The sequence below is a fragment of the Emydura macquarii genome, unplaced genomic scaffold, assembly GCF_026122565.2.
Source record: "Emydura macquarii macquarii isolate MOO-44397 ecotype Brisbane River unplaced genomic scaffold, CSIRO-AGI_Emac_v2 contig_18, whole genome shotgun sequence".
Lineage (NCBI taxonomy): Eukaryota > Metazoa > Chordata > Testudines > Chelidae > Emydura > Emydura macquarii.
In genome coordinates this window covers 12,931,184-12,945,315 of record NW_027130155.1, presented here as the reverse complement: position 1 = coordinate 12,945,315, position 14,132 = coordinate 12,931,184, and the positions used below count along the sequence as shown (strand labels likewise).

At 42.7% G+C, this 14,132-nt stretch overlaps 1 protein-coding gene across 8 annotated transcripts in view; it reads right to left on the bottom strand.

The window, feature by feature from the left end:
- DOCK10 (dedicator of cytokinesis 10) overlaps nucleotides 1–14,132 on the bottom strand; it is a 213,013-nt gene that overhangs the window by 172,346 nt on the left and 26,535 nt on the right. For 7 of the 8 annotated variants that reach the window (XM_067562432.1, XM_067562498.1, XM_067562620.1 and 4 more), the window contains exon 1: nucleotides 2,187–2,348. The exons of the other annotated variant lie outside the window; for it this stretch is intronic. In XM_067562432.1, coding sequence (XP_067418533.1) covers nucleotides 2,187–2,348 — 162 coding nt within the window. Of the gene's footprint in view, nucleotides 1–2,186; nucleotides 2,349–14,132 lie in introns of those variants that run through there. 8 annotated transcript variants of the gene reach the window in all.

The following is a 14,132-nucleotide window of genomic DNA, read 5'->3' as shown; positions in this document are numbered from 1 at the left end:
GCAACCCCCAGGTCCTTTTCTGCAGAACTCCTGCCTAGCCAGTTGGTCCCCAGTCTGTAGCAGTGCATGAGATTCTTCCGACCTAATGCGACCCCCCTCCCCCCCACAACTGACTAAGGCACCTTATGCGGGCTTTCTGGGGGACACAGATCTGCACAAGGGAAGGGGGGGTCTGAGTGGGCTGTTGACGAGTGAGTGGCCTCACACTGGGTGAAGGTGAGCCCTTTAGGGAACTCGCACACTAACTGCTCTGGCCCATGAGGTTAAGTCTGTGGCTGAGTTACCTGTTTTGCAAGGCCACTTTTTTAATGGGGAAATCTATTAGAGACTGGAAGGAATCCCTACTAGCACAGCTCCATAGGGAAAGGACACGGCAGCCAGGGGCACAAAGCTGTCAGAGGGCCCTCTGGTTGGCACTGACCTCCTGTGTACTCCTGAGAATCCCCCATGTTTGTGGGTAGTTCATTCCGTGTGGGGGTAAATCCCACCTCCCTGACAGAATGATCAAGGAGGAACATTGCCAGGGGATCTTTGCGGAGAGACCTTCTTTCTTAGTCCCCTCTCCCAGAGGGTGGGTGATGCAGCCCAGATTATAGGTAATTTGGGACTGTGACAAGGCTACCAAAATACATTGCACATCAGCTCCAAACTGAACTGAAACAAGACTCTATTACTCTAAGCATTATAAGAGATTTCATGGGGTGGTCAATACTTTCGCACACTGCACTTTCTTTAGGTCCCTTGTCACTGCATTTTCTTTGCAATTCTAGTAATTACCAGTGTCAGAGACACAATTATTTTTAAACTCCTCTGCGGGAGGTTATTTAAACTTTAATTGAAAGAATAAACTGCATTTTGTGGACACGAGTTTAAAACAGAACAATAGATTTGAGGGATCAGAATTACATTGATTAAATGAGTCCCTTTCATTCCCATGACAAGTTATCAACACCCCAAATACTGGGCCAGATCCTCAATCGGTGTAAGTTGGCATTATTAGGATCTGACCCAATGTGTCTTACCACAGTTACCATGACTGCAACAAGTATTTCTAATGCTCTATTCATCTCACAATAGGTGTAAATTATCTATTATTCCCAGTGTCCACTTATATGCAATCAGTGCATAATGATAATTAAGGTAAGATATCAGTGAACACACTCTAGACTCTTTTATAATGTACTTTAATGAGGAGTCTCTTTGTGTCATTCAAATGATCGCTCTGATGTACATTGTTTATAATACTGACTGCAGTGGTTTTATAATATGATTACTAAATAGTAGTAATATGGTATCAAATCATTGTAATATAAGAGATAAAAAGTGATTATAAATATCCTTTAGACCAAAACCCTTCACAATTCTGAAAATATATGTGTTTATATCCAGTGAAGAATTGCAGTAACTAAGTAATTCATATATATTCTTCATCTGAAACAATGCTTTAAATAAGGTAATGCTCTGTCACACATTGGTTGATCAAACAGAATCCTAATAAATGACCTGCAGCACTTGTTTTATTTCAATCACAGCATAAGTTAAAAATAAATAGGTCTAATTCAGAAAGCAAAAAACATTAATTTAAAGGCTGATAATCTGTCAAAACAAGGAGATACAGAACTGAGAAATTCACTAGCCAACTAACAAATTTTATTTTCCATTTAAGGATAGCTCAGAGTTGGGAACTAATACATCAGCAAATGATTTTTTACCATACAGTTTGCTGCAAGGACCTATGGGAAGGTAATTTGCATACACCTTGCTATATATTCTATCTGCATCCTGGTTGAGACAAAAGTTTCCTATGATGAACAGACATAGTGCACAATTTCTGAGCTGGCTCTTCTTTGGGATTCAAATTGTGAAATAAGATATATTAAACAACACCATGGTTCTACTGCTTACAATGTATCTGATAATACTTACAAAAGACAAAGACTAGTTAAATAACCGTGTTACTTTATAAACAGCATATGTGTACTTCACAGTTCCAGCTATAGATTAGAGTAAAATTTCAGTTCTGTTTGACAACAAAGACAGTAAATCTACCAGAAAGCTAGTAGACAGTTGCAGACAGTCTGTCAAATACTCCTTTCCTCTATCTACATAGTTAAAGACAATAAATCATATAACATCTGTAGTAATAATCCTGACAGCTGTGTCTGTTTGCTAAAAGTATACTGTACCATTATGGTGAGAGTTCTGGGTCTGCTCATTTCATCATCACTATCCAGTGGCAGAATTTCATGTGACAATTCCTCTTGTCGTCGTCTACAAATATGTGGACAGTTCCTCTGTACCACAGAACGAAAGGCTTGAAGAAGAACAATGCTGGCTGCACAACCCATATCTGCATCCTGAAGCCTACAAAATAACTTCTATGTTTATGCTATGTTTGAAAAACAGTGGCTCCTTGTCCCTGAAAACAGCCTACAATGCAGCTGCAGCCAGCTAGCTCTCCAATCGCTTCCTTGAATTCTGATCATCTGATCACAACCAAATAGCTTGGATGCAGATATAGGAAAGATTTGATCTGATCCACTGAAACTAAACACACGCATGTAGTATTTTTTTCTCTGTGTGTATGTGCTTCTGAATTCATGTGAGAACATATCCTTCCTGTCCTTTACAATAATCCTCCTCTGATTCCAGTTTCATAGAACTGAAAATATTAAAATTCCCAGTTCAAATAAACCAGCTGTTTATTAAAAATTGACAGGATCAGTTTAAATGACTGATAATAATCACATTTAGGAAAATAAGTAATGACATCAAATCAGTAAGCTTAGCACTGACAGTCAGACAGACAGATTTCTAAAATACTCCATTAGAGTGTTTTTTCCTGAGAAAAGAAACTGATTGTGATTCACTGAAGGATCTTAGCAGCAATTTTATGTTTTGTCATTTTCTGAAACACAGTGAGCTTACCTGAGTTGGAAAACGTAATGAGTAATAATAAATGCAAAAGTGTGGACCGATTCAGCCAGTTCATGTTAAAATATCAGTGGTACAGTGAGAAATGTCAGTGTTCAGCTCTGAAATGCCTCTCAATAATATAGTTGTTGTGTGTTCCCACACATGCAGTTGTTCTGCAGACTAATACATTTTTACATTTACATAGGCGGCTTGCATCTTGAGAAAGATCTTTGCTAATGAGGTCTTATACTGAAGTAAGCGCAGCTGACCTTCCAAGAAAGGTAATTGTAAAACATTTTAATGTTTTATCAGGAAGAATTCAGGCAAAGAAAAGAAGCTGCAGGATGTTAGCAGTTAACAACTTGGCATTCTGACTCCTGCCAGACAAGTCATTCAGAAAGCAGTAAAAGCTATGCTTAGAAATCATATGATCAGCTTGGAAACATATCAACATCTAATGGTATATAGTGTAAGGTAATAGTACTTCAGAGGAAGTTAGCTCTAAAAATATCTAGCAGAGAATGGATTTCTCTTACAAATGAGAAATAAGAATTTCCAAATACGATTTCCAATGCAGCAGCTTTCCTTTAAACTAATACGGACCCAAAATTACATTTATATTACATAAAAGGGGTCTGTTTCTATTGAAGGGGAGAAGAGCTTTGCCACTGATTTGCATGGGGGCATGAGCAGGCCTGTAATTTTCTGTTAATGTGGTCTTTGGAAATATTGTTTCTTTAAACATAAAATGGGAACAGACCCACACTGTTCCATGGGACCATTTTAGGCTGGGTTTGATTAGGCTTTAATTGCCCAGTAATCTGTCAAAAGACAGCATCGTTTTAATTAAAGCATTTGCCAGAGAAGCGAAACGTGTTCTTTAAAAGCATTGCACTCACTGCCAATATTTCTTGTCTCTCTCTCTTTGGAGTAAACCATTTTGAGTGCTTATGGAAAAAAGCTAATAGCTCTGGCAGGCACTGCGCAAACTCACTCACAGCTTTATCAATGTACCTCAGTCCTAACATGAAACAATCCGGGCTCTTCTACTTCATTCTCGCTCACTGGGCACAGATGTTCAGTCTTGTGTTATGTGTTTTGTCTACACATAAATGTCCACAGTAAAGAGGAGGCCCCATATCATGCATACGCTAGTTAGTTTAACTTTTCTAGTGTGATTACAACAACCCAGTGGCACAGCTGGGTAATTTCCGTACCAAATCAGTAATCTCGCCTGCTTTTGGTGGTATTGTTTATATTTTCATCAATCCTCAATCTGCTTCTGTACTGGAGTTGACACCTTGGCCACACATAAAATACACTTGGCAGCTGTGGCACCCACATTCCTAACACTAATTCCAGCAGCATCAATCTGGGTCTGGCTTACTTCCTGCATAGCTTTTTGTAGCTGGCTGTTATGGAAACTGCTGTACTGCCTTGGGGGCTGCTAATGCCTCTCTTGTGCTCCTGGGTGGTATTTTCTTTTGCTCATACACTATTCAGTTGTGAGGGCTGAAGGGGATTTTTATGAAGTTTGGTTTCCAGGATAACACAGAGTCCAATTCTGCCACCCATACTCATGCTGAATAGTATCTGAGTTTCATACAAAGCCCAATGAAATCAAAGACCTCCATTCATTTCAACCAACTTTGAATCAGGCCCATCCTCTGCAAGGGGACCCATGACTTCAGTAGGATTACTTGTGAAGGAAGGTATTATTCCATCTAAGGTATGAGTGGTAGAAACTTTGACCATTTGTCCTCCACTCTTAAGAAGTGAAAAAGAAATTAATAAAACATAGTCCCAAAACACAGAACTCAGTAAGCGAAACCTCTTGAAACGGGTCTCCAAAGTGTGTTCAAAATCCTGGAAAATGAAGTAAAATCAACGTAAAAGGAAATTTTGCTGAAGCATACCAGGCCCAAGGGAAGGAATTCTCAAATCCATCCATAATGGCTGTACACACAGATACGTTACAGCCAACGAAATAAGACAGCCCATTAGGTATCTTTTACATTTATATCACACCTATATTATGTCTATTAACAGGGTTGTCTTCTCCTGTGGAAGCCAATGGAAAAACTCTCATTACGTTCAGTGCTACAGCGTCAGACACTGTCCCATGCTGGCTAGTACCTTGTTACATATGCTGATATCAATGGGGCCTTATGATGACTATGTTTCTGCTCAGTAAGGGGATCATAGCTCGTTTAAGAGGCAATTGTTCAGAATTGCTGCTCCTGTTGTGTCTGCAGAGTCTGAGGTAGGAAAGCAGAGCTGAAAGACACCTGCCTTCCTGCATTGTATCAAGGACCTGATTCTCTAAACACAGAGCACTCTCAAATCCGGTTGACGTCAGGATCTGGCCCCCAAAATCAACCAGAGGGAAGGGCTCTCAGTATTTCATGCTGCCATGCTCCAGGAAAGTGTCTTTAAACAGTTCTAAATGACTAATTAAATAGTCTATTAAATTGTTTTAAACAGTTTTAATAAAATACAGGCTATTTGGATTCAAATTGTGCAATCTGAGATTTTGGGTATTTTTTACTATACATTGGTGACCTCTTTTGTCTTCATGTTCTTTACCGAGACACATCACTAGGTCTGCTTATAAAACTTATTCAGAATGTCTTTATCATCCACCTTAGTACTGTCCCCATGCTCATTTCTGAGCACCACACTTGTGAAGTGGGTTTTATATGGGAACTCCCCGTGTCCTCTCTCCTCATCATGGATGCCATTGGCCTTGGTGGAAGTATTCTTCACTTCTCAAATTCTGCAGTGTGACATTGATCAACCTTTTCTGTATTTGTCCTAACCATTCTGGGCTTGATGTTGCAGACACTTATACGTGTGAGTGACTTCCACGGTGTTAGTGACATGAGCAGAGTTATCTTAGACACCTAAATGGCCCCCATAACCATAGTATGTGAGCACCTCAAAATTTTTAATGCATTTATCCTCACATTACCAGTGTCAATCAGGGAAATATTATTATCCCCATTTTATAGATGAGAAGCTGAAGCACAGATTTTTAAAGGCATATAGGTGTTCCTCTACTCAGCATTACAAACATCTAGGCTTTAGTGACTTACCCAGGAATTCTGTGGAAGAATAGGAAATTGAACCCAGAACTTTCAAGTCCTAGGCGTGCACCCTAATCTCTGAACCATCCTTTATCTCTGGGTGTATATTTTTGCAGGCTCCAACCACAAGAATTTTAAGATGCTACCACAGCCTATTTAATTAATATTTTCTATTAACATTTTAGTATTTATGAATAGTTATGATTACTTTTCCAATCTCTTGATTTTATTAATCATTACCTGTCTGTTTGTGTCACCTTGTCTAGCAAGATATAATGTAACTGACAATGATAGACTTCTAGATATAGATTCATGTCTTCCCCACCAATACTGAATCAAACAATATGCAGTTCTATCAAATTGGAGGCCTTGTCTACACTACAGTTTTGCCAACAAAAGTCAGCTTTCATCAACAAAACAGAGGAGGTTTATACACATTGGCGGGAGGAACATTTCAGTAACTTCCCTGCTATGCCGACATAATAAAAACACCTCAATGAGAGGCATAGGGCTTTTTGTAACGTAGTTAGAGCAACGCAGTGTCAGTGTAGATTCTGAGCTTGCTTAAGGCACCGTAACTGGCCTCCAGCAGGTGTCCCACAAGGCCCATCATGACCGCTTTGGTCAGCAGTTTGAACTCCGCTGCTCTGAAGGTACACAGGTATACACCCCTCCTCTGTTTGAAGGCCTGGGAATTTTTGAAATTCCTCTTCCTGTTTGCTTGGCATGGACAATTCACACAGCATCTTCCCAGCTCACCATGCCATCTTTCTGCAGCAGACGTGCTCCTGCATGGAGTACACCGGAGCTGTTGAATTTGCTGGGTCTGTGGGCAGAGGAGGCTGTGCAGATGCAGCTTCACTCCAGCCACAGGATCTTTAATACCTATGGGGTGACTGCTAGTAGCTTGCAGGAGAAGGGACACAAAAGGGACACGCAGCAGTGCTATGCTAAGATCAAGGAGCTGAGGCAGGTGTACCAGAAGGCAATGGAGGTCAACCATCACTCTGGTGTGGCACCAAAGACATGACGCTTCTACAAGGAGCTGCACGCCATCCTCAGCAGCGACCCACCTCCATTGCCAAGAGCCCTGTGGATACTTCAGGGGGACTGGAGGCCGTGGCCAGTAGAGTCAACCCTGAGAATGAAGTGGTAGACAAGGAAGTGCTCAACAGATAGTGATCAATGGCTCAATGTCTAGTTGGCAGCCGATAACAAACAGAGTGCCCCAGGGGTTGGTGCTGGGGCCGATTTTGTTCAGCAACTTCATTAGTGATCTGGATGATGGGGTGGATTACATCCTCAACAAGTTTGCAGATGACACTAAGGTGGGGGGAGAGGTAGATATTCTGGAGGGTAGGGATAGGATACAGAGTGACCTAGATAAATTGAAGGATTGGGGCAAAAGAAATCTGATGAGGTTTAACAAGGACAAGTGCAGAGTCCTGCATTCAGCACAGAAGACTCCCATGCACTGCTACAGACTGGGGACCAATTGGCTAGGCAGCAATTCTGCAGAAAGGCACCTGGGGGTTATAGTGGACAGGGAGCTGGATGAGAGTCAACAGTGTGCCCTTGTTGCCAAGAAGGCTACTGGCATATTGGGCTGCATTATTAGGACCATTGCCTGCAGATCAAAGGAAGAGATTATTCCCCTCTATTTGGCATTGGTGAGGCCTCATTTGGCGTATTGTGTCCAATTTTGGGCTCCCCACTACAGGAAAGATGTGGACAAATAGGAGAGAGTCCAGCAGAGGGCAACAAAAACGATTAGGGGCTTTGAGCAGTGGGGTGGACTAGATGACCTTCTGAGGTCCCTTCCATCCCTAATCTTCTATGATTCTAAGTGGAGTTGAGGAGGATGTGGCACGCACAACAGGGTTATCTTGTACTGCAGCAAGTTCTTTTTGACTCTGGAGGAGGTCTAGCCCAGTGGTTCCCAACCTGTGGCCCGGGGGCCAAAAGTGGCCTGCAGGGGCTTTCAAAGTGGCCTGCAGCTCCCCTCCTGCTGGCTGCAGAAGGGAGTCGCTGCCTAAGGACCCAGGTGGAGCGCGTTTCTGTGGGTCTAAAAAACCAGTGCAGGCTTCTTCCTGCAGCCAAGGGGTTGGGAGATCAGCACTCCCCTCCCCCTGGCTGTAGCAGAAAGCATGGTAAAGCACTCTGCCTAGGTCCATAGGCACAGGAGCCAGAGGGAGGGGAGCACTGATCTTCCATCCCCCTGGTTGCAGAAGGGAGCCACGGCCTAGGAACCCAAGTGGAGTGCATGGGGCTACAGGATGCGTGCGTTTTCCCTGCTGCAGCCAGGGAGAAGGGAGATCAGAAAGGAGGCAGCCTCCTCGCTGAACTACTTCTATCTGGCTGCAGTGGGGGGTAGGGGGTCTGCTGGCAGAGACTGGTGGCACTTCAGGATTGTAAAAATTATATCTGTGGCCCTCGAGCCAAAAAGATTGGGAACCATTGGTCTAGCCAGAACCAGCACTCTGGCTCTGGCACACATGAAGCAGAGGACGCAAGCTCTGGTAAGCACACATTTTGCTTTGATACTACACAGTGAGCAGATTGAGCTCTCATGTACTTTATTATATGGTATAGGAGGGATAAGTGATAAATTAAAAACAAAGGCTATGCAGCTACTCAGTGGGTGCCTGGTTGAAAAGTTTGTTAATATACATCAGGATGTCCTGGGAATCCTCCCTAGAGATCTCTAGGAAACTTTCCTGTAAGTATTCTGCAATTCTCTGCCCAAGCTTCCTTGGCAGAGCTGCCTTGTTTCTCCCTGAGCTGTAGGAAGCTTTGCCACACCACCCAGCAATATTTCTGTGGCGACCAGAGCAGCACACAGGAGATCAGTAGATGGAGCTGGTCTGAAGCCACACACATGCAGGAGATGCACCATTGCATCCTAGATTACCCTGAGGAGTGAGATATCGGGTTTGATCACCCCAGCCTGTGGAAAAGGGTACCAATATTCAGAATAGTCTCTCTAGGTGCTTGTAGGAACCCCTTTCACAAACCACCCAGACCCTTTGTCCCTTCTTGCCCATTCCCCCTTTCTTACCCTACCCCACCCCCAGCACTCACCATATCTGAGACTCATGCCAAGCTGTGCACTAGCCAAGGATCAATGAGAAAGGTGTGTGTGTAACTTTTGTGATTCATGGCTATGAGCGCCCTCACAATGCTTTCTGTTCATTGTTTCCTTGGCTCATGCAGATGTGCCCTGGAGGACCTACTCCTCCACACCAGTGGAGCGTCTCCGTCAGATAAGGCGGTGAACCAGGAAGAGTACAGAGATATGTTTCATGAAGTGCTGCAGTCAACAGATACAGCACATAGTGAAACAAGAGCATGGAGGGAGACAATTAATGAAAAACTCAGGCTGGATAGCCTTGAAAGGACATAGGGGCAGGAGCGGATGATAAAGCTACTGAAGGGCCAGACAGAAATGCTCAAGTCCCTCATTATACTGCAGACTGAACACATCCATGGATGACTCCCCTGCAGCCAATATAGAACTCCATTCCATGCCCTCCCCAAACTCTCCTACCACATTCCTCACGTGTTCCCAGCCACTCACAGTGCCCTGTGCCCTCCACCCTAGGGACTGGTTTCACAATGAAAGCTGGAGTTACATGCAGCTCTGAGATTCGTAATTGAGAGACTGATCCTCATTGCCATGTCCTCTGTTTGACAAAAAATTGTGTTTTGTCCTGTTAGTCTTTGAAATAAAATGAGTCTTTAGTTATGTCATATACACGTTAGTTGTGTCATATACACTTTAGTTGGTGCTAACATTGAAACACAGTGGCTATAGGCAGGAATATTTGCTCAGTACAATTAACCCTCAGGAAGCAAGCCCAACAGGGGTCATTCAAGGTGGCAAGTAAACATTGCTTCGCTGAATGCATCACATAAAAACACATCACTATGGGCATTTCCACATCCCCCATTTGAATCTTCTGGTCTAGAAGGAAAGTCCCAGTGTGCAGCTTTTTATACAGTCCAGTGCTCCTAAAAATGCATGCATCATGCACCTTCCCTGACCCCCCCACATTGCTGTCAGTGAAATGGCCCCAGAGATCCACTGGTGCATGCAAAACCATGGAGAAGTAGCCCTCTGGTTGATGTATTCTGTCAAAAGATGGTCTGGGGCCAAAATTGGGATATGTGTGCCATCTATCACCCCGCCACAGTTAGGGAATCCCATTGCCTCAAAGCCATCAAATATTTCCTGCCCGTTACCGAGAGCCACAGTCCTTCGTAGCAGGAGCAATTAATGGTCCTGTATACTCGCATCACCGCAACCCCCATGGTGGACTTTCCAACTCCAAACTGATTTGCGACTGACCAGCAGGGCCAGATTAATGCAGGGGGTTTAGGGGCTGCAGCCCAGGGTCTTGGGCTAAGGGAGGCCTCAGCAGGACCCGCGCACAGAGGGGGCCTGGTGCCAGCCGCTGCTGGCCCCACTTGTTGCATGATGCAATCCCACCACTCAGTGCTTCTTTCCTGAGCTGAACCAACAGTCCCACCATGTGCAGCTCCACCATGAATACCAGTAGCAATCCTGAATTATTTCTTTCCATGGCAGACAGCAGGGCAGGCACCACTGGTTCACTTTCTGATTTGCAGCTCATGAAATACTGTAGGACCAGCCGGGTTGTGTTCATAACGCTCATCACTAGACTGGCCAGCCGCTCAGGATCCATGCTGTCAGGCAGAAACGGCAGGTGCACAGTTTACAAGGGCTGTTGAAAAATAGCACAAAACGAAGTCGGAAGCCCATGGAATGATGGGATGGAACGAACTGCCCCAATGACGCACCGTGATCTGTTTCTAGAGCTTGCAGCGTGTAGCAGTGGGTGTCGAGTTGCACAGTGGACCAGCTACCTATGATGCAGCGCTCTCTCTGTCAATGCAAGAGCACCAACTGTGGATGCGCTTCGCCAACATAAGGAGGGTTGTGTGGACGTGCACAACCATGTAATTAAAGTGGCTTATGATCGTTGATGTAACTTAAGTCGACTTAACTCTGTAGTATAGACATGGCCTAAGTCTTCAGTGACCTATATATCTATTCCTCCTCCTTCATTCATTCATCATGTGATATATAATATGTATCCATTAACACATGGTTCTCAGTAATTTGGCAACTGTGCATGATGCTCTACCTCTCAGAGACCACACCTCCCATTCAACTGCACAGGTTCTAACCAAACTTCTGTTGACTTCAGCAAGAGTTTTGTCCTAATAAAGACTGAAGTATTTGTCCCATCTACAGTAACTAAATTCAACGCCTAAATTCACAGTCAATGCATTCACAGTAAATAGAGCACCCACTTTCAGGAAGGAAATGACAATGAAGTGAAGTTTACAGCAGAGCAAGGCGTTAAGTGGTAAACCAATACCAAAAGAACTTTGATAAGAATACATGTAGCTTCTAACTGAGATCACAGGATGTGGATTTATAAACTTAGTTACCTGCTCTGTGTAGAATAGATGGAGGAGCATTTGTGCTGCTTAAAAATGAAGCTTTTTTAACATCCTTCAACAGAGAATAAGGAGAGACCATCTGTATGATGCTGTCAGAACGCCAATGGGTAGCCTGTCTGAATTCTTAAGTTCACAGCACATTCTCAGAGAATAGAAAACTAGAAAGTATTGTCATATGGGGTTTTTCCCATAAAGCACTGTTACAAAACGCTTTACACCTATAGACAGAATGAAGAGAAACAACGTTTTAAACTTTACATATGCTTGTTGCATCCAGCGACTCTCATGCAGTAGACAGAAAGGAAAGTGGGGTAGGACTAAAAACATAAATTGAAATACTTTAGACAAGTCTGATTTTTGCACTGTCTGCAATATTCAGTCATCCAGAGGAATGATAATGATAATTCTGGTTACTGTCCATAATACTCACTAGTACTTCTCAGTTAAAAATTAATAAAACTCAGCACTTACATGGAACATCTCACTTCTAAAGCTCTTCACAAACATTAACTAATCAATCATCACAACTAAATATCATCCGGATAACTGTAGTTATCAGCCATCATGCAAATAATACAATTATTTACAGTGATTAACAGGGTTTTGATAGACCAACGGATGCAGGTTTCACAATCTAGTGGCTCTTTTACCCCAGGCATCTGATGTGGAGGGGCTGCAAATGCTATTCTTTCTCTAGCTGCAATAGAAGCCAGTGGGCACTATCTAGCTAAGTACTGATATGACTCCCATTGACACAGTATTTCAGCAACTTACAATCTTTAATGCATTTATCCTCACTACTCCTTGTGAGTTAAGGAAGTGCTATTATCTCCCTCGTACAGATGAGGAACTAAGGCACAGAGAGGCTAAGCGACTTGTCCAAAGTCTGTGGTGAAACAGGGAATTGAACCCAAGTCTTTGACTAATGCTCTAACTGGTGGACCATTCTGCCTGCAGCACCACCAGACCCTGGATTGAGAGCTTTATTGGGTGGGGCCTTTAGCTGTTATGTGTTTGTACAAAGTCTTGTCCAAGAAGGCAAAAGCCCCAAAGCAATATAGCAATAAAAATAATAAATAATAAGTAACAAATTTCAACAGGTAACGTCCATATTATTGATGTGTGGTTTCAATGGAACTAGTGGAGGAGAAAGATACTATGCAATGTGAGTAAATGACATAATCTGGCCTAAAGTGTATGTACTCAAAGTCATAGCCACAGAGAAGTTTGCAGACAATCCCAAACTGAAACTTATTCACAGAATCTGTTCACTGAGTCTCTTTGAATATTGAGCAAGTCTGTAAAAATCTGTTCGCATATAATTCTCAGACAGACAAAAAAGTAAATGATTCACTATGAAGAATCTGGCCAGCTGTACTTTGAGACAGCTTTAATAAAGATGATAGATGGGGGTATCTCAGATTTTTTTGCTACTATGCAGACATGTGCATAGTAAATTGACCACATCTTGTTAAGCACATCTGGAATCCAAATTGGATATGGAATTATATCATCCGAGCCCACAGAATTAAACAGTGTGTATTCTTCTGACATGAAGATGACTACAAATCTTTAGTTTTTCCTATTCTATTCTATATAGGTTCCATATCGCCCTCATCACTGTAGTATCTGAGCATCTTCCAGTAATGCATTAAGAATTACAATGCTCCTCACCCAACATCCTAGATATCTCACCACCATCCACAGCATCCCCATGAACACAGGTCTGGACAGGGTCTCTTCACCCTTTATCTTTGAGAAAGCCCATTCCTCCTGACAAAGGCAATTTTCCTCACACCTGGCAAAGGCCCTGGTCTCCAGCATATCTGGCATTTTAGAAGTTTTGAGGTACCCAACTGTAAGAAAAAAAAAGTATCAGGAAAATTTCTCAAAGCGAGAAAATCTCTCTTCACACTCAGACACTTCAAACAAAGGATAGTGGAATCAAATTAGTCAACTCTGAGGCTTAGGTCAAAAGCAGGAAATAGCCAGTGATCTTTCTGGAAAGCACAGTAAGCCCCTGGAAACAGAGGCTTATAATTAAACTGTCTCCTCAACCACAAAGATGGTGTCACTAAATGAATGATATAAGACCAAATTCCCCCTGTATAGTGAACCTCCATTATGCATTAGGGCATGAAAGTCAACTAAGCTAGACAAGGGAGACGTACCACTCTGAAGGGAATCCCACAGTAGCACAGAGCCAGCATTCCAGTGTACTTAGCCCAAGGTCATGGGAGCAAAAACGTCATCTTGCAATCCTCCTCCAGAGCTGCACGGTCCACTCCTCTGCAATAGCCAAAGTTTTGGGCCACAACATCTTGCACAGTGTTTTCTTCAAGTGTGTCTATCACTAGAAGGTTTAACTGTTGTACTCAAATGATTCATGATACCATTTAAAAGCACATTTGTGGAGTGTAAGCTTATTCTGAAGAAATTTCAAACATTCACAGTTAAGAGGAACTATTGGTAAATATTAATATTTTGTGTTTCTATCATTCTTATATTCTATACAAGCATTAACTCATGAATTCTCAAAACAACTGCATTGTAGGTAAGTATCATTATAACCATTGTACAAGGATCTAAACTGAGACACAACGTGGTTTGCTAAAGATCATGCGATGAGTCAGTAGCAGA